We start from the raw sequence: 20,331 nt of genomic DNA, 5'->3' as shown, positions 1-20,331 counted from the left end.
GATTTGTGATAATTGTAAGTATTTGGTACAAGTGATTTGAGTTGTAGGAAAATTCACAAGTGATAAAGTAAGATATGCTACAGAAAAAAAGTGAAGGATCTGTGAATGTTGTGTGTAAAAGATAAATCTACCTCCATTTGATTTTTTGAAATGATTTTATTTTTTGGGGATTCTTTATTTTTTAATTATTATTGTCAATTAATATATTTTTAATTAATAATTAAATTTTAAAAAATAATTGATTGTCATTTTCTTGTGTAATATTTAAAAAGAATATTTTAAAGTATACATGAAAAATAACTTCAAGCTTACACAACAAAGAATCTATTAATTTTCATTAATTCAATCCAGTTAATTACATCTACATTCAACTTTTTACTCAAATTTAATATTTTTTAATTAAATTAAACTTGTTTACTTTCTGTTAAGTTATTTCCCAAATTACATCAAACGGATCCTCTCTTCAATCAAATAAAACATTAATTCAACCTACCTACGAAAGTCCTAATGGCCAGGGATTTTGTCGGAGGTTGACCTTTCGTATCCATTCATAGTGTGCCATTTAGTTTTTTTCAATCGGTGAAAATCGTGAAGCAAAATATTTCTTTTTTAATTTAAAATATTATTACTTTCGCATTAATTTGAAGCTTCTACATAATATTTTTAATGGTAGTGCTTAATTCCACGTGGCTTTGATGGATAGAAAATTAATGTCCCATTTACGACCCACTTTCATAATGGTTTGTTAATAACACATTATCCCTTGTAATGAAAAAACTCACTAGTCTATGAAATTCTTCAGCAAAATTTATTTTCAAATAAAACCAAAAAATGTTTTACATTTACAATAATAAAATTTAATGAGAAAAGAAAGGATAATGTCGGCCAGCAATATCCTAATAAAGAAATATGATGGTAATAAAACAAATCAATGTGTCACAGCAATAAAATGGATGATTAATGACAGAAATTAATGTATATGCCAAAACAAACAAATGAAGTTAATGTGTCACGAGCGACCGATTCCACTCTCAAACGTAGTTCATAATTATGCAGTAAATAAAATACAAACAAAAATTCTTGCGTGGAGGAAACACCATTTCCAAAGCTAAAATCTTCTTTGTATTATTGCCTTTTCTTAATTTTAATTAATTAAATGGTAATGAAGTTTCTGTACCTCGTTCTTATGATATTCAAATTATTTGCTGTCTATTAAAATACCAGTTCAAGTTTATTAAAAAACGGTTTAAAAAGTAAATAAAAGAAAAAAATAATACCAATAATAACGTAAGAAAACCATTTTGCATTTAACGTAATAAATATTACTCCATCAGTTTTTATAATAAAAAAATTCCCTCTTGGGGTTATTTCCATCCATATCAGAACTTTGAAAACGTCTGCATACATCTGTGAAGCATAACTCGTTTTTGCTTAACACTGGCGTAAGGTGTACTCAGAAGATTGAAATTCTAAAAAATGTTAATATTAATATTAAAGAGTGCTTTTATGTGTGTGTATATATATATAAACCTCTGAATATTGGAATAATATTAAGAAGGAAAGTTAGAAAGATAAACGTCACTACTTGTGCTGACCCTTCAACACGTACTATTATTATCATATATATATATATATATATATATATATATATATATATATATATATGTTCTGAGCAACAAGGTTGAAAGAAAAATGATAGTGAAGGCAGAGAAAAGCATGCCTGAGGGAGTGAGGGAAGAAGGAGTTGGGTTGAAGCAGCAGCACTTTGTGCTTGTACATGGCCTAGGTGGGGGAGGTTGGTGCTGGTACAAAATCCGGTGCCTTATGGAGAATTCTGGCTATAAGGTGTCATGCATAGACCTGAAAAGTGGTGGAATTGATCAATCTGATGCAGATTCTTTGCTATCTTTTGATGATTATAACAAACCTCTAATGGATTTCATGTCTGCTTTGCCTGAGAATGAACAGGTGGTATTAATTGGTCCCCCCCTGCCCCCTTCCTTATGTCCCTTTCTCCACCTTATGTTATATGGATATGTGATTCCATAGAGTGCCATCACAACTCATCACTCATGTGGTTGCTATAGGTTATTTTGGTGGGGCACAGCGCTGGAGGGTTGAACATTACGCAGGCCTGTCACAAGTTTTCAAATAAGATCCGTTTAGCTGTTTATGTGGCAGCTACTATGCTCAAATTGGGATTCTTGACTGATCAAGATCTTAAAGATGTGAGTCATTTTCATAAACTTTCTCATCTGTTCTTATTCTATATCTGTAGATTGGTATCTTTTAAGATTGAATTTGAGTTCATTCTTCTATATGTATGTTTCTTTCTTGGTATTGGAGTTTGGTAGTATTTGTGCTCGAGGTGAATCGGTGTCTGGAATCTTGAAGGTTTCCAGCAAGGATGATGCCGATGCTGTGTTGAAATAATTGGTTGCCAACTGTCTTCACAAACAGATTGTAGATTTTAGTTCTTAGCCAACTCTGAGGCTCACTAAATCATGCTTCTACATACCTACTCTCAGTTTTCCCCCAAGGATAGCACCATGTGCAAACAAACCAGCAGCTGTTTAGCAATAGGAGAGTTTGTTTGTTCAGCATGAAAGGGACTTTTTTTCAATTGGGACTTCCTTTCTTTTCTCTATTTTACGTTATCCCCTCTTTTCTTTCCTTTCTAAAGGAGAAAATTCATATTTTTTATCCACTATTAGAGTTATTAATTTGGTCAATGACCTTCTCTACTCAGATTACCACCTTTACAGGCTTTGACAACGAAATACTTGGAATTTAATATTGATCAGTAAAAGGGGTAGGCATTCTGACCCGGGGTGTTTCTGGTTTATTTTATATTATGTCCAATTATTATTTAACAAATCTAACTCTAACCCAATCTCATAAAAGCCTAGAACTAGAGTGTGTACGAACAAAACAAAGCTAATTGTCTTTATTCAAAATCATTACAGCGACCTCTTCAAAGCTTCCCTTCTGTGCCTACTCTGGTTTATCAATTATCATCAATAATTGTGCGATATCCAAACTCCTATAAAATTGCAATCCTTGTATTAATGATTATAAGCAATCTTTGTTTGGAGACAAGAAATTGCCAAATCTCTTGCTTTCTTTTCCATAGATCCAAACTGTATGTTGGTAATATCGAATTTTCAATGTACCCCTAATGATTGAAAAGTAACAAAACTCAGGAGCCTAATTGCTAGAATTAATTATGACAGTAGAGTAGCTAATTTTTCTGTGTCAGGTAAATAGCAGATATAATAGAAAGTTTCTCTGGTTTGTAACAAGCAGGGTGTGCCTGACTTATCTGAATATGGGGATGTGTACGAGCTAGGATTCGGATTGGGACATGACAAGCCTCCAACCAGTGCTTTGGTGAAGAAAGAATTTCAACGCAGAATCATCTACCCTTTGAGCCCTCAAGAGGTACATTAATATCATAATTAATTAATATCTAACTACAAATGAAAAGAAGGGACATGCTACATTGCTGAAGCTATACTATGTAGCAATGCAATTGCATGCAGTGTACCTGTTTAACAGTATGTCACTTTCTCGGGGCATTAGGGAATAGGGTACCCCACATGACATGCTTTGGCCTAGTGTTAATGTCATCCTCAGCTTTGCCATATGTAGGACCATTTATGGCTATTCCTTTGAAAAGAAAAAAAGAAAAACACAGAATTATTCTTCCAAATGCAAACAACTTTTATCAAATATTATTTTCCTGGGCCAAATGTTTGTAGTTTTCCCAAAGTGAAAAAAATGAAGTGGGCATGTGCATGCAGCATATATGTATATATATATATAGTTTAACTGTGAGCATGTAGAAGGAATGAATAGTGGAATGATGGGCCAGGATTCAACCTTGGCTTCGATGCTGTTGAGGCCAGGGCCAGTGCTGGCATTGACGAGTGCGCAGTTCAGAGAGGATGGTGGCGAAGTAGTGGAGAAGGTGCCCCGCGTGTACATAAGGACAAGGCATGACAATGTGGTGAAGGCAGAGCAACAGGAAGCCATGATAAAGAAGTGGCCACCATCTACTGTGTATGAACTGGACACTGACCATAGCCCCTTCTTCTCTTCCCCGTTCCTTCTCTTTGGCTTGCTTCTAAAAGCTGCAGCTTTGGACGTTGGATTCCATGCTACTGCTTGAGGACTGCGCCTCCATGCTTTTTTTCTTCATTGTGGGAACTCAATTTACCAATATATGTATACATTATTTGTAATTATCATGAATAATGTATAAATTATCATCCTATCTATTTCACCCAATACTTGTTGGATCAATATGAGACCATACTTTATTTTATCTATAATTCAGACATCATGGTTTCAAATAAAGAACATACTGGTTTATAAAAACAGTTGGAGATAACAGAAAAGTATTCGTCAGAAATAATTGTAGATTACATATCCTAATGGTTTTTTAATTTTAGTTCCGCTTAAATACACACTTCAACATTGTATAAGGATCATTTTAGATTTATTTTCAAAATATACGAAATACATAAGTTGAAACATTCTTTAACTACAGATTACTTTATAAGATGGAGTTACATAACTCTTATGAAATAACCATACTAGTAAATATGTTGAAAAGTTCGTACTAAATAAATATATGACTAAAATTTGTTGTTTACCAACTAGTTTGGTAGGATTAAGAAAAATAATATTTATTTTATTTAATTTCTTTAGTATATATATTAAAATAGAGAAGGTTGATATTATTCGAATTGAAATGTAATCATCAAAGGCATTGTAAAAGATTTTTTTTATGTTTAAGTTAGTAAGAACTAAAGTTATATTTTAGAAGTATTTAGTAAGAAAGAGATTGAAGGATTATTCACCGGATAATCAAGTTATATTTATAGTTTTTTGGACCTAGGTTAATATTCAAACATAGGTCGCTACTAGTTATTGGACTATTTAATCTGATGTAATAAAATCAATTTTCACGTCATTTTGAGTTGTTAGAATTCATTGATCGTTTTATATTCAATTCATTGAAGCAAGTAATTGTATCTCCAAATATCTTGGAGTAGGGTCTTATACAAGCTCTCCAAGTTCAAAATCCATGAATGATGTGTAAGTGACCATTGTTTGGGTTAACAAGCTTTAGTAATCATTGAGTTCAATATAAGTGAAAACTTTCAAGGTTGCATTTCACAACCTTAAAGGTCAATGCATTGAGACCTTAATCATGATAAAAGTATTCCCTTAATTGAGGTATACTCTATGTATGATAAACTAAATGTGTTAATGGTGGGGTAATCCCCATATGCATTTATGAGGGCATTTTATTCATAATTATGAGTTATTGCATTTTACAAAGTGTTATTCACTTAAACGACTAATGTTTCACTTTTTTCATGCCACGTGGCCTTAAGATATAATGTTCCTACCTTTATTGCCTTATCTTCCCCTTGTTGTGCTGCCTTCGTGAGAGCTTTTCACTATTTCTTTTGTTTGTTGTCATCTCTATTCAGATTTGCGTCGTCTTTGACGTATGTTTCCAATGACTTTTTCTTTATTTTATGATTCTTCCACCGAAAATAAACCTTTAGTTAGTACAAAAAATCACTCTCATAAAGGAAGATTCGTCTCTGAGTCTTATTGACTCTTTCCCACCAAAGGTAGATATTGGAGAAAATGTTATTTCTCTTCCTTCCTCCGGTTCGATGGTTCTGATTGTGTTGTCGGTCACCATAATGGTAGCCAGCCCCTTGAGAGCGGACAAACGTAAAACTTCCTCCCAAGGTAGGTTAAAGCCAAACATGCCCAAAAGGAAAAGAAAGGACAAATTCCCTTCATTTCTTGACCCTAAGTACTTTTGGACACTCAGGAAAGTTGTCTCCTACCCTTTTGAGCTCACCTATAAAGAACTGGTGGAAGAACTAGTTTCTTCTTTTGCTATATGTTCGAATAACCTTTCTAAGTTTATTGTTGTTGAACCGTGTAATGCTGATGATAGGGTATACATGAAATCTAACTTGAATGGTGAGGATTTTATTTTTGTATCTGAGTTCAATGTTTTCTTTTCTTTTGTCCCTTTTTGAGTGTAGGATGTTATTGGCCATGAATGTGGCACCTAGTAAACTTTACTCAAATAGTTGGGTTTTTCTTCTTTGTAAGGTGGGGTCAATCCTTTCATACCTTGACCTCTTTCTCCTTCTGAAAAGAACAAGCAAATCCTATCGGGTTTACTAGTATGAAGTACGGAAGGTCCACTAACTCGAGTTGACCATGTATCCACCTTGACATCAAACTCAAATTTGCTATGGCATATTAACATGAAAGCAAACCAAGTTCGAATTGGGGATGGAGATTTACCTGATCCATATGACATCGAGCTTCTTAAGGCTATCGGTCCAATAAGGTGCTTTGACTCTTTCGAGACTATGATGACAAGGTGTATGGCCATACTGCACTATTGGAAGGGTGCTGTCACCGAGAACACTTAAGCAATGGTAAAGATTCAAGAGTTAAAGAAGAAAAACCAAGAGTGGGAGTAGAAGAGCCAAAGTTGGGAGAAGGAAAGGACCAAACATGACCTCTCACTAACAAAATAATATTTGAAGATCGCACAAAGTTAAGGTAGGTTAAAAAATTTAGAGGCCGATGTAAGTTTACTGAAGAAAAGTCTAGAAGTTACTACAAAAATCAAGAGAAAACTTAAAGATGTTGAAGCAAGTGTAAACATTTGCAAGAGGAAATAAAAAAGATGTAAAATATTAAAGAAGGATTAAAGGTAGAAAAAATTGATCTTGTTATGACTAGGCTTGAAGGTTATGCTGAAGGCTTTAAAAAGAATATGTATCAAGCTTTATTTTACACTCCCTCTTTCAGGATAGAAAAATTTGGACACAAAAACCATTTAGACCACATATGAATCTATACATCAAAGGATATTCATCAAATGGAATATCAACTAATGTCTTTAAAAAAACTCATATTAAGTATGTCGTACGATAACTTAACATTTGATAAAACCAATAATAAACTGATTCAATCTTAAACAATTGGAGAAAAGAAAATAATAGCGAATACAATTATGAAAACTAATTATATTCTTTTTACTAATGTTTTCAATGATTACCAATCACAAAGTTACACAAATTTAATTTATTTTTTATTGTTTACGCAGATTGAAAAGGGAGAAGCAAACAAATCAAAGATGAGGTGCGTGATGATTTTCACGTGGAATTTCAATAATGTAAATTGTAGGATGTTCAGTCCAAAAACTAAAAAGAAAATAGTTTGTTCTATGCCCTTCTTCTAACTTTCAACTTAAAAGGCATTGTGACTTAAGAGGACGATTTTTCGACAAAATAAAAAATAATTTAAAAATCAAAATAATGTATTAATTATAGGACTTTATTAAAAATATAAAATCAAAGTCATATAATCAAAATACAACGTTATTTTAAAATAACGTACGTAGAACTCCTGCTTTGAAAATAGGATTTTTATTCATGAAGCCATATTTCTCAAACAAAGTCTATTAATTTCTGTAAATTTTAAAAATCTGTTCATTTTAATAATTTTTTTAAAAAAATTACACTAATTTTATAAAAAAAATACAAGAATTAAAATAATAATAATAATAATAATAACCCTAATAGTTTTTTGGAACCCTACACAATCTCCTCGTAAAAAGGGTAAATAGAAGAAATAGAGTTTAAATAGTTAAATGATAAAAACATTATAGCCAGCGCATACATAACTCAAAAAAAGTGGTAAAAAAATAAATTTAGCCTCCTTTTATTGTCTGTATTCAAATTTTATTTTAGATTTCAATTAGTGTAAGTCAAATTAGGTAAATCTAATATGAATAAAGATATTGCATTTTTATTTTTATTTCATTTACAATATTCAAATATAATATATTATTTAAAAAATAATAATTTTCTTATAGTTGGACCAACATGCACTAACAAAACTAAGTTCAATCATAAAATATATTATAACCTAATATTTTTTTTATATTTTAAAACCCATCTTGTTTGACGAATTTTTTTTTTTAATTGACCTCCATATTTACCGTAAGAAAATCCTTGTTTATTACAGTGGCGCGGTAGATAACAAAAATACCAATATTTTCCCCAGCTGGCATATTGTGTAAAATAATATTCTGGCCTCTATTTTGTCCCTATCACACTGAGAAATTGACTAGAATTTGGCTTTTCTGTACATAAAATTCTAACCAATTATACATTAACAGGAACACAAAACAGAACTCTGAATTTGACATTTTGGAATATTAAATTTTAGTCTATACTATTTTATGTAAATAAAGACAACAATGTGCTAAAAACGTATTTTCGTACCTGTACTAGCTGGGAAAATTATTCAAAAAAATTACATGAAATTGAATATATAATATATAAGGACTATAATAATTTTTACAAAAATCAAAATTGAAAAAAATTATATGTAGATATAAAATATATTGCAACCAATTTTTACTATCAAAATTAACTTATTTATGTATTTGTGTCTTAAATAAGTTAAAAACAACTTTACCATAGTTTGAATTCTCTCTAAGGAAAACGTAGTGTTGATAAAAAGTTTTTGTTAATTATAACAAGTGATTATTTTGGTGTCACTCAAGCAAGCAATGATCTTAAAATTCTTTAAAAATCATTATTGATGTGTTATACCAATTAAAAGTGATTAATTAGTAATAAATTAAAGTAACAAATTCTTAAATATTAATTACTTTCGGTTAAGAAGATTTAACTTCTACAAAAATTACGCCTCTACTACACTAATAAACTATTATTGTCACTTAAAACATAATCTTAGTGTGTTAATCCATATAGACTCATATATAAATAAGTAAGTATTAGAGATTTCACGTCAACTATATAGATAAAAATATTTTATAGTATATAAATAGATGAAAATCTTATCATCTTATAAATCGATTTTATAATGTTGAGTTATCCTAACGATTTGGTTTTATCATATCATCCGTTATATAAACTGTTATTAGATCACATATAAATAAATAGTTTCATATATTATAAGGTTAAGTGTATATTACCTCTCTTCAAAAATAAAAAATCAATAATATCCACACTAATGTGAGATTAATTTATCAAACTTGAATCCATAAAATATTTTTCATAACTTCATATATAAATAGAATAAGTTCATTACCTTAGAATTTTACTTTCCGCTTCATGGTGCCAAAGTTACATACGGATTGATATAATGTTCACTTTACATACGAATTTTGATACGTATATAATTTGCGATTTTCTTGCAGTGAAATTATACTCTCTATCCAAACTATAGTATGTTTGAATAATAATTAACAATTTATTAAAAGTTAAAATTTATTTTAATTCAATTTTTTCGAACATTTTGTTTGAATAAAAAATATTTTAATATTAAATAATATTTAACAATTCAAAAATATAAATTGATATTTTTCGGTCGATGTTAGTCAAAATTATTTTTTATTAAAGATGATTATGATTTTTTAAGTTGATATTGATAATAAATTTTTCTTCATATTAACCAAAATTATTTCAAATTGAATGGAATTTTTTTCAACGTTGTTAGTTGAATTAATTTTTTAGTTGACCTTTTAATACAAAATAAATCAAGTTGATGTTGATGAAAGAGACATTGCTCATGTTAAAAAAAATCTTACTAAAATAATATAAAATATAATATTATATAGGAAGAAAGATATCATGAAAGAAACATTTTTTAAAATAAGTTAAAAAAATAATGTTCAATACATAATATTTTATTAAAAATCTTCATTAAAAATAAAATATTTTATAATATATTAATGACGGTATTTATGAACTTTATAAGATTAAGTTAAACTTAAAATTTACTTTCAATTCTATTCTAATACTATTAATTCAATTTTAGATCAACTTAGAGAAGCAAGACTCGAAATTCAAAATAATGTTAGGGATATATAGTTTCATAGTGAAGGAAGAACTTGAAGAATTTAGGCAATATAGCATCTTCTGGTTTTGTAAAAAGAAAAAGAAGAACGTGTAATTTCATGGTTATAAAATTGAGAATAAATTGAAATGAGTGGCATATTCCAGGAGTGATATTAATGCTGTAATTCCACTAGCTGACTCCATGACTGTTGATGGGCCAGTAGCTGCAAGCAGACCCAAACATAAGTTGAGTGGGAATGAAAACAAAAGTGATCTAAAACTAATCACCCTGCTTTTTGCCAAAGGATTTGCAGAGAAATGAAAAAGAAAAAAAATGGGTAAAGTACCAAAGTTCATGTCTCTGGGATTGCTTGCTTCCTCCTGTAACATCACAATGGATTTATCGAGGGAATCTTACTGTCCTCCTTATCAACTTCTGTTATACGTTCTATTATGCATGACACCACACATGTTCTTTTAAATTCCTTTTGATGTGATCAAGAGAACATGTTCTGTGCATGAGAATTTATGTCCCAATAATTTATAGCTGCTGCTTAATTGCACAATCATTAGTTTAACCAATTTTACACAAACTTTTCTCTCAGGATATCCACACATATATATAGCAACAAATGAATTGTTTGAGTGTGTTATTTGAACTTAGGACCCACTAGCTCCAGAATCCATGTGGTATGTTTGGCATGGAATGTGAGAGATGGGTCATTCTGATATCATTCAGTGACATGCCAATATTTGTTCATACAGAAACTATTTTCATAACTATGCAGTGCTCTGAGTGTAATGTCCATCATATATAGCTTTGCTGGAACTGTTGGAAACTAATATAAGAAGCCATGTAACAAAATATGATGCCATCTTTGTATTTTCAAACTAAATAATAATAATATGTACATTTTTATTATTTTATAAAATATTTTAAGTTTTTTCTGTTACTATTCTGAAAAAATGTCATTTTCACCATTTTTCATGAATATTCTGTTAAATTTTTATATTTTTTATTATACAATAATTTATCTTCATTTATAGTTTTAAACAAAATATTTTAATATCATATATTTTGTTTTTTTTTATCTTTTGATTTAAGAGTTTATTAAAAAAATAACTTAAATGATATAAATATTTATTACTAAATATTATAAATATGTCACTATTAATATCTTGTGACAATAATTAAATTGTCATTAGTACTCTTGTTACTATTATACTTGTGACAATAATTTGAAATGTCATTAAAACTAAATTTTATTGTGACAAAAATAATTATCACTAATAATTTTATGTAATAGTGACAATAAAACAATATCACAAATATATAAGACAATAGTGATACATTAGTTGTCACTAATAATCTTGTATAGTACTACAAGAAAAATCAATTTATATACAGAATAATTTTGACTTGGTACTGCGAAGAACACCTTTGGTATTATTTTCAATTATTATTTATGTCTATTTTTAGCATTATTATTGTTGACAATTATTATATATGTTATTGACATTGACAATTGTAATGATCTAGAAAAATTACTTTAGAGTAGAAGTGGTTTATTTTAAATGACTCATGAATAATTTTAAATGAAAAGGGCATATAAATAGAAATTTTCAAATATTCAGGTTTCATTTTAAAAAGAACCACCATCTCTCTAGAAAGTTCTTTTCCTTTCCTCTCCCTTCTCTCTACAATTCTGACTTCCTCGTTCATCTGTTCGACGATCAGAGTCCACCATCAGACTCCTGACAGTGAGTACTACAAGACTGCCCGATCAGAATCTCTGATAGAGTAAGCTCAGGGTCTTAGTGATATAGTTAGATTTTTTATTAGGACTCTGTGTTACAGGTTAAGTTACCTTTGGGTTCTTGGTGGTTTTGGAGCTCTTAGTGAATATCTTCTAATTTTCAGGTAAGGGAAACTAGCCTTAATTTCCAATAGAACACTAGGCTAGAAGATTTGAAGGTGAAATTGGATATATGGTTGCTGTTATACAATTATAATGTTGTTGAGTATTGGTTGTTGATGTTGATTAGAGTAATTTTAGCTATAGCAGGGACTTTGTTAATTTGGGTGCTCTCTGGTGTGATTTCGATCAACCTAAATTATTTTCGTTCAAACCAAAATTTCTGGGTGCTCTTTGGTGTGTTTTCTATCAACCTAAAATATTTTCGTTCAAACCAAAATTTTTGGGTGCTCTCTGGTGTGTTTTCGATCAACCTAAAATTATTTTCGTTCAAAACAAAATTTCTGGGTGCTCTCTGGTGTGTTTTCGATCAACCTAAAATATTTTCGTTCAAACCAAAATTTCTAGGTGCTCTCTGGTGTGATTTCGATCAACCTAAAATATTTTCGTTCAAACCAAAATTTCTGGGTGCTCTCTGGTGTGATTTCAATCAACCTAAAATATTTTCGTTCAAACCAAAATTTTGTATACATATATGAATATTGCTATTTTTATTATTTTAGCATAGTTTATTTTAGATTACTATTGTTAAATAATTTTTTGGATATATTTGGATTATTAGAAAGTTAAATTATATGTTATGATTGTATGGTGTATTGATGTGTTAAAAGAAGTGTGCAATGATGTGAAAGTAAGATCAAGACATAGTATTTTCAGGAAAGAAAATACCGTGTTAAGATTGTTTAGGATGTGCATTGACTAGGGATTCGTCTAGAAGGAGATATCCTGACTCTACTGAGATAATGGAATCATATAGATGAAGTTATTCAGGTGGTGAGAGTCGAAGGAGGTTCATATGAATGGGTAAGTTGTTTGAAAGATAACTAACTTGACCTGTTATATGAGTTAACCCTGTCATACTAGGAGAGAGATGATATTGAGATTATATATGCGCATAGCTGTGTGGATTTCACAGTGATATAGTATGACAGGTGCCGATCTCTGAGTCTAAGTCAATGCACGAGTCTTCCGAAAGTAGAGTCAAGTGTCTATGTTATATGAGTCAGTGGAATTCTGACATGTGAAAGATGAATATAGAATTTGTATGACACTTGATGATTTGAGAATTTGTATGAGACTTATGATTTATGTTTTTTTTTATTTCAAAGTGAAATTTTATAGAATTTTGTCTTATATGGCTAGCTTAGCCTGTTATTTGGTTGTGTTGTTTCTCTAATTGTGATGATCGTGTATTTCCACGGGAGCAGATGAGATTGCAGGTAATAAAGCTCCTCAGTGAGCAGCAGAAGGATTAGATAGTTTTAAATTGAATGCTTTGCTTTGTTTTGTTTTTAATCTTTTTGGATGATATATTTAATCCCTATGAAGAGGGATATATATTTTGAGATACAAATATGGGGTTGTTTTTGTGTTCTTTAATTGGTTTGTTAGTAAAAACTACATAGTTTAAAATTCTAAAGATTTATCATGAATCTTTCTTGTGTGTTTTATAGAATGGCTCCTAGACCTCCTACCCCTCCCCAACCTTCTTCTGAGATGAACCAGATTGCTAGGGCTATTGAGATGATGGTAAATGCTATCCAACAACAAAATGTGGCAATGGCTCAGAATCACCAGGCAGCAATGCATCATTGGGAGAATGCTAGATCTGCTGCAACAGCTTCCCATGTCAGTTTGTCCCAGGAACAGATGGGACTGACAGAGTTTATGAGGCATAACCCACCTAAGTTCAGTGGGAATGCCACTCCTGATCAAGCAGACCAATGGATAAGGGAGTTAGAGAAGATATTTAAAGCAACCTCCTGCCCTGAGGATAAGAAATTGGTTTTTGCTACATATTTGTTGTCTGGAGAAGTAGAGTTCTGGTGGATGGGAGCTCAACAAATGATGGAAGCCAAAGCTGAAGTTTTGAACTGGGAGTGTTTTAGAGTGAAGTTTCTGGAGAAATATTTTTCAGATAGTGCAAGGTTTGCAAAGGAAGCTGAATTTCTCAAGTTGGAACAAGGAAAGATGTCAGTGAATGCTTATGCTGCTAGGTTTGAGTATCTAGCAAGATTCTACACCCAAGCTACCTCTGAGGCTTGGAAGTGTAGGAAGTTTGAAGAAGGTTTAAAACATGAGTTGAAGAAGACTATATCACCTATGTGCATCAGGGAGTTTCCTGCCTTAGTGGAGAAGGCGAAGATGGTGGAGACCTTGGAAAAAGGTGATTCCAGGGTAATGAGATCACACCCAGGAGGGTCTTCTGGTGGGAAGGCCAAGGTACAACATCAACCACACAAGCCTTATGCTAGACCTCCACAGCATAGGACAGGAGCAGCTCCACCCCAGTTTCAGCAGCAACAATCATGGAAACCTAGATGTTTCCATTGTGGTGGACCACATACCACCAATATGTGCACCAAGGGAACTCCAGAGAAAAGATGTTTTACATGCCAAAAGATGGGACATTTTGCTAGAGATTGTCCTAACAAGAATAAGATGACTCCATCAAGCAGTTTTCAACAATTTAGGAGTGAAGGCAGTAGACCTCAGGCAACAGGGAGAGTTTTTGCTATGTCAGGAGCTGAAGCATCTCAGTCACGTAACTTGGTACAAGGTCTATGTTATATAGCTGGTAGATGTGTTAAAGTTTTGTTTGATTCAGGAGCGACACATTCTTTTGTATCAAGTTTGTGTGTAGATGAGTTGGGTCTTTTAGTGAAAGAGTTGTCGTTTGAACTGCTGGTCTCTACACCTACATCAGGAAAAGTATTGACCTCTACAGTTTGCTTAGAATGTCCAGTAATAGTAGAGGGACGCAAGTTCAAAATAAATTTGATTTTTCTACCTCTTCAGGACCTGGATGTTATTCTAGGAATGGATTGGCTATCTGCCAATCACATTCTCATAGATTGTAGTCAACAGAAAATAGTATTTTCAGATTCCAAGGAGTCATATGTGATGTCTGCTCAACATGTGTGGTCAGAATTGAAAGAAGGATCAAGGTGCTTTGTAATCTTAACTCAGATGGGAGTTAAGAATGATAAAGAAATAAGTAGTATACATGTGGTGAATGATTTCATGGATGTATTTCCAGAAGAAATACCTGGATTACCTCCCAAGAGAGAAGTAGAATTCTCTATTGATTTGGTACCTGGAGCTGGACCAGTGTCAATGGGACCTTACAGAATGGCCCCAGCTGAATTAATTGAACTAAAGAAGCAAGTTGAAGACTTATTGGAGAAACAATTCATCAGGCTCAGTGTATCTCCATGGGGGGCTCCAGTGCTTCTAGTTAAAAAGAAGGATGGAGGGTCGCGGTTGTGTGTGGATTACCGGCAGTTGAATAAGTTGACCATCAAGAACAAGTATCCTCTGCCCAGAATTGATGATTTGATTGATAAGTTACATGGAGCCTCAGTGTTCTCAAAGATTGATCTAAGATCTGGATACCATCAGATTTTAGTAAAAGCTGAAGATGTTCAGAAGACAACTTTTAGGTCTCGTTATGGACACTATGAGTATGTGGTGATGCCGTTTGGAGTAACAAATGCTCCAACACTTTTCATGGATTACATGAATAGAATTTTTCGTCCTTTCTTGGATAAGTTTGTTGTAGTATTTATAGACGACATACTTATTTATTCAAGGACCGAGGAAGAACATGAAGAACATCTGAAGATAGTGTTGGAAATTTTGAGGGAAAAACAATTATATGCTAAGTTCTCTAAGTGTGAGTTTTGGCTGGAGGAAGTCAATTTCTTAGAGCATGTAATATCAGCTCAGGGGATCTCAGTGGATCCAGCCAAGGTGGAGGCAGTACTTCAGTGGGAACACCCTAAGACAGTCACTGAGATAAGAAGTTTTGTGGGTCTAGCTGGCTACTATTGGAGGTTCATTGAAGATTTTTCTAGAGTAGTAGCTCCTTTGACACTGTTAACTCGCAAAGATCAACCTTTTGCTTGGATTGACAGATGTGAGCAGAGTTTCATAGAGCTGAAGAAAAGGTTAACTAGTGCTCCGGTGTTAGTGATTCCTGATACAGGAAAACCTTTTGAGGTTTACTGTGATGCTTCCTATCAGGGTTTGAGTTGTGTATTGATGCAAGAGAAAAGAGCAGTTGCATATGCTTCAAGGCAACTTAAAGTTCATGAGAGAAACTATCCTACTCATGACTTAGAGTTGGCAGCCGTAGTGTTTGCTTTGAAAATTTGGAGGCATTATTTGTATGGAGCTCAATTTCAGGTGTTCAGTGACCATAAAAGTTTAAAATATTTGTTTGATCAAAAAGAGTTGAATATGAGACAAAGAAGATGGATGGAATTTCTGAAGGATTATGATTTTCAACTGATGTATCATCCAGGGAAGGCTAATGTAGTTGCAGATGCTTTGAGTAGAAAGTCAATACAAGTGTCAGCTATGATGATTGAGGAGCAGAAATTGATTGAGCAGTTCAGGGATTTAAATTTGGGAGTGAAATTCCATGTTAATCATATTAGTTGTAGTAAGTTAACTATAACTAATGATTTCCTTGGAATAATAAAGGAAAAACAGTTAGAGGATCCTAGTCTGAAGCGTATTGTGGAGTTACAAGGTACAAATCAAGTTAAGGACTTTGTGATGGGAAAAGATGAGATCTTGAGATTTAATGGCAGGATTTGCATACCTAAAAATGAAGAGCTGAAGAGAATGATCCTAGAAGAGGGTCATAAGAGTCATCTTAGTCTACATCCCGGTATGAATAAGATGTACCAAGATTTGAAGGAGTCCTTTTGGTGGTCAGGCATGAAGAAAGAAATAGCTCAGTATGTTAGTACTTGCTTGACATGTCAGAAGGCAAAAGTAGAGCATCAGAGACCTCGTGGTTTGTTACAGCAGTTGGATATTCCTGAGTGGAAATGGGATAGCATTGTTATGGATTTTGTTACTCATTTACCAAGATCAGTAAGGGGTCATGATGCAATCTGGGTAATAGTTGATCGGCTGACAAAGAGTGTTCATTTTCTTTCAGTTAATTTAAGGATATCTATGGCCAAGTTGGCACAGTTGTACATCAGAGAGATTGTGAGATTGCATGGGGTGCTTTCCAGTATTGTTTCGGATAGAGATCCCAGGTTTACTTCACAGTTTTGGCAAACTCTGCAAGACTCTTTGGGAACTAGGTTGAGAATGAGCTCTGCATATCATCCTCAAACAGATGGACAGTCTGAGAGAACAATCCAGTCTTTAGAAGATCTGTTAAGGACATGTATTTTGGATCATCTGGGAAGTTGGGATGAGATGTTACCTCTAGTGGAGTTCACTTATAATAATAGTTATCATGCTAGTATTGGGATGACACCATATGAAGCTCTATATGGGAGGAAGTGTAGAACTCCTTTATGTTGGTATCAGGATGGTGAAATAGTTTTGGTTGGGCCAGAGTTAATTCAACAGACCACTGAGAAAGTGAAGCAGATACAAGACAAAATGAAAGCTTCTCAAAGTAGGCAGAAATCTTATGCAGATAAGAGGAGAAAACCTTTGGAGTTTGTAGCTGGAGACCATGTATTCATGAGAGTGACACCAACCAAGGGTGTGGGATGAGCTATCAGATCAAGGAAGTTATCTCCTAAGTTTATTGGACCATATCAAATCTTAAGGAAGATAGGTCCAGTGGCTTATGAGATTGCTCTACCTCCTCATTTAGCAAACCTGCACAATGTCTTTCATGTATCACAGCTAAGAAAGTATATTCCAGACCCTAATCACGTGTTGGAAGTGGATAATGTGCAGATCAAGGATAACTTGTCTTTTGAAGCAAAACCAGTTAGGATTGAAGATCAACAGAGTAAACAGCTCAGGGGCAAGAGCATTAGTATGGTGAAGGTGGTCTGGGAAGATAGATCTGGTGATTCCACTTGGGAATTAGAAGAAACCATTAGGGAAACCTATCCCTATCTCTTTTCTGGTAAGTCAATTTTCGTGGACGAAATTTTTTTCTTGTTGGGGAGAATGTAAGGATCTAGAAAAATTATTTTAGAGTAGAAGTGGTATATTTTAAATGACTCCTGAATAATTTTAAATGAAAAGGGCATATAAATAGAAATTCAGATATTCAGGTTTCATTTTAAAAAGAACCACCATCTCTCTAGAAATTTCTTTTCATTTCCTCTCCCTTCTCTCTACAATTCTGACTTCCTCGTTCATCTGTTCGACGATCAGAGTCCACCATCAGACTCCTGGCAGTGAGTACTACAAGACTGTCCGATCAGAATCTCTGATAGAGTAAGTTCATTTTTGCTCTTCTCTTTGAGTCAAATTTGAAACTTGTTAGGTTGTTTTCTTCCTTGCTTGCATGTGACCCTTTTAGATTCAGGGTTAATCTCTGTTAGCTCAGGGTCTTAGTGATATAGTTAGATTTTTTATTAGGACTCTATGTTACAGGTTAAGTTACCTTTGGGTTCTTGGTGGTTTTGGAGCTCTTAGTGAATATCTTCTAATTTTCAGGTAAGGGAAGCTAGCCTTAATTTCCAATAGAACACTAGGCTAGAAGATTTGAAGGTGAAATTGGATATATGGTTGTTGTTATACAATTATAATGTTGTTGAGTATTGGTTGTTGATGTTGATTAGAGTAATTTTAGCTATAGCAGGGACTTTGTTAATTTGGATGCTCTCTGGTGTGATTTCGATCAACCTAAATTATTCTCGTTCAAACCAAAATTTCTGGGTGCTCTCTGGTGTGTTTTCGATCAACCTAAAATATTTTCGTTCAAATCAAAATTTCTGGGTGCTCTCTGGTGTGATTTCAATCAACCTAAAATATTTTCTTTCAAACCAAAATTTTGTATACATATATGAATATTGCTATTTTTATTATTTTAGCATAGTTTATTTTAGATTACTATTGTTAAATAATTTTTTGGATATATTTGGATTATTAGAAAGTTAAATTATATGTTATGATTGTATGGTGTATTGATGTGTTAAAAGAAGTGTGCAATGATGTGAAAGTAAGATCAAGACATAGTATTTTCAGGAAAGAAAATACTGTGTTAAGATTGTTTAGGATGTGCATTGACTAGGGATTCGTCTAGAAGGAGATATTCTGACTCTACTGAGATAATGGAATCATATAGATGAAGTTATTCAGGTGGTGAGAGTCGAAGGAGGTTCATATGAATGGGTAAGTTGTTTGAAAGATAACTAACTTGACCTGTTATATGTGTTAACCCTGTCATACTAGGAGAGAGATGATATTGAGATTATATATGCGCATAGCTGTGTGGATTTCACAGTGATATAGTATGACAGGTGCCGATCTCTGAGTCTAAGTCAACGCACGAGTCTTCCGAAAGTAGAGTCAAGTGTCTATGTTATATGAGTCAGTGGAATTCTGACATGTGAAAGATGAATATAGAATTTGTATGAGACTTATGATTTATGTTTTTTTTTATTTCAAAGTGAAATTTTATAGAATTTTGTCTTATATGACTAGCTTACCCTGTTATTTGGTTGTGTTGTTTCTCTAACTGTGATGATCGTGTATTTCCACGAGAGCAGATGAGATTGCAGGTAATAGAGCTCCTCAGTGAGCAGCAGAAGGATTAGATAGTTTTAAATTGAATGCTTTGCTTTGTTTTGTTTTTAATCTTTTTGGATGTATATATTAAATTCCTATGAAGAGGGATATATATTTTGAGATACAAATATGAGAAAAAAAATATATGTTTATCTGTTAATTAGATGTTGCATGCATAATATATTAGCAAATATGAGTAAAATTAGGGATGTTACAACAATTATTATTAATGTTAGAAATAAACTGTAGTGAGTGAGATTCGGTGAGACTCAAATGGAGATTGTGCTTGAAATTCAATAAGGGAGTGGAGAAATACATTCTACATGGTGAAACTTATGTAAATACATTATAAGAGATTATAAGAGGAGTAAGTAAAGCCCTTCCAAACTCATGTGCATGTTTTTTTTACCAAAAAAAAATAAAATATGGTCCACTTTAGGGGTGAACCAACCTTAATATATAGCGTAAAAAAAAACACTCAACAAAATGTCTATGTCTATTTACCAAACAGACAACCCCAACCAAACCAACAAATAATAAAACATGAACTCCTAGCGCTTAAATCCTCTCAAAATCAAGCAACCCTCACTAACACAAAGAAAACAACTTGACCAGCCTAAATCAATCACAAGTTTTTAATAAAAAACATACATAGATTCAAGACACAAATAAAAATAGGAAAAAGAGACTCCAAATGTGCATGTAATACATTGAAAATTATTATTTGAACAACACTTAAAAAAGAACTAATTTGAAAAAAATTAAGTTATATGAATCAAAGGAAAAAATTGTAAGAAATTTAATTGATATAATGAAATTTTAAAAACCTGTAAACTGATATATTTATAAAATTTTCTTAATTAGTTTTAATAAAATATTAAATTATACCAATAATTATTATTATATTATGTTATGTAATA

At 32.4% G+C, this 20,331-nt stretch overlaps 1 protein-coding gene and 1 pseudogene across 2 annotated transcripts; both read left to right on the top strand.

Moving 5' to 3' along the window:
- Positions 1 to 1,547: 1,547 nt before the first annotated feature.
- Positions 1,548 to 4,305, top strand: LOC137820901 (methylesterase 17). 2 transcript variants are annotated; one of them, XM_068625223.2, is made up of 4 exons: positions 1,548 to 1,968; positions 2,088 to 2,228; positions 3,307 to 3,441; positions 3,875 to 4,305. In XM_068625223.2, the coding sequence occupies exons 1-4, from the start codon at positions 1,693 to 1,695 to the stop codon at positions 4,169 to 4,171; spliced, it is 849 nt and encodes a 282-aa protein (XP_068481324.1). In that variant the 5' UTR covers positions 1,548 to 1,692; the 3' UTR covers positions 4,172 to 4,305. The 2 variants fall into 2 exon arrangements, with proteins under 2 accessions (XP_068481324.1, XP_090151275.1); XM_090295149.1 differs by having other exon boundaries at positions 1,661 to 1,968; positions 3,846 to 4,305.
- Positions 4,306 to 17,182: 12,877 nt separating this feature from the next.
- LOC137822191 (uncharacterized) lies at positions 17,183 to 17,848 on the top strand (annotated as a pseudogene).
- Positions 17,849 to 20,331: the final 2,483 nt, after the last annotated feature.

Source organism: Phaseolus vulgaris, chromosome 9, assembly GCF_051622355.1.
Source record: "Phaseolus vulgaris cultivar YP4 chromosome 9, ASM5162235v1, whole genome shotgun sequence".
Classification (NCBI taxonomy): Eukaryota; Viridiplantae; Streptophyta; class Magnoliopsida; order Fabales; family Fabaceae; genus Phaseolus; species Phaseolus vulgaris.
The sequence above is the reverse complement of the archived record's forward strand: the minus strand, read 5'-3'. Positions and strand labels throughout refer to the sequence as shown.

Bases quoted from the DNA above. Each gene is read 5' to 3' on its own strand.
- LOC137820901 (XM_068625223.2), top strand. From the start codon at position 1,693: ATGATAGTGAAGGCAGAGAAAAGCATGCCTGAGGGAGTGAGGGAAGAA. The intron at 1,969-2,087 runs GTGGTATTAATT...TGGTTGCTATAG, and splicing joins CTTTGCCTGAGAATGAACAG to GTTATTTTGGTGGGGCACAG. The intron at 2,229-3,306 runs GTGAGTCATTTT...TGTAACAAGCAG, and splicing joins CTGATCAAGATCTTAAAGAT to GGTGTGCCTGACTTATCTGA.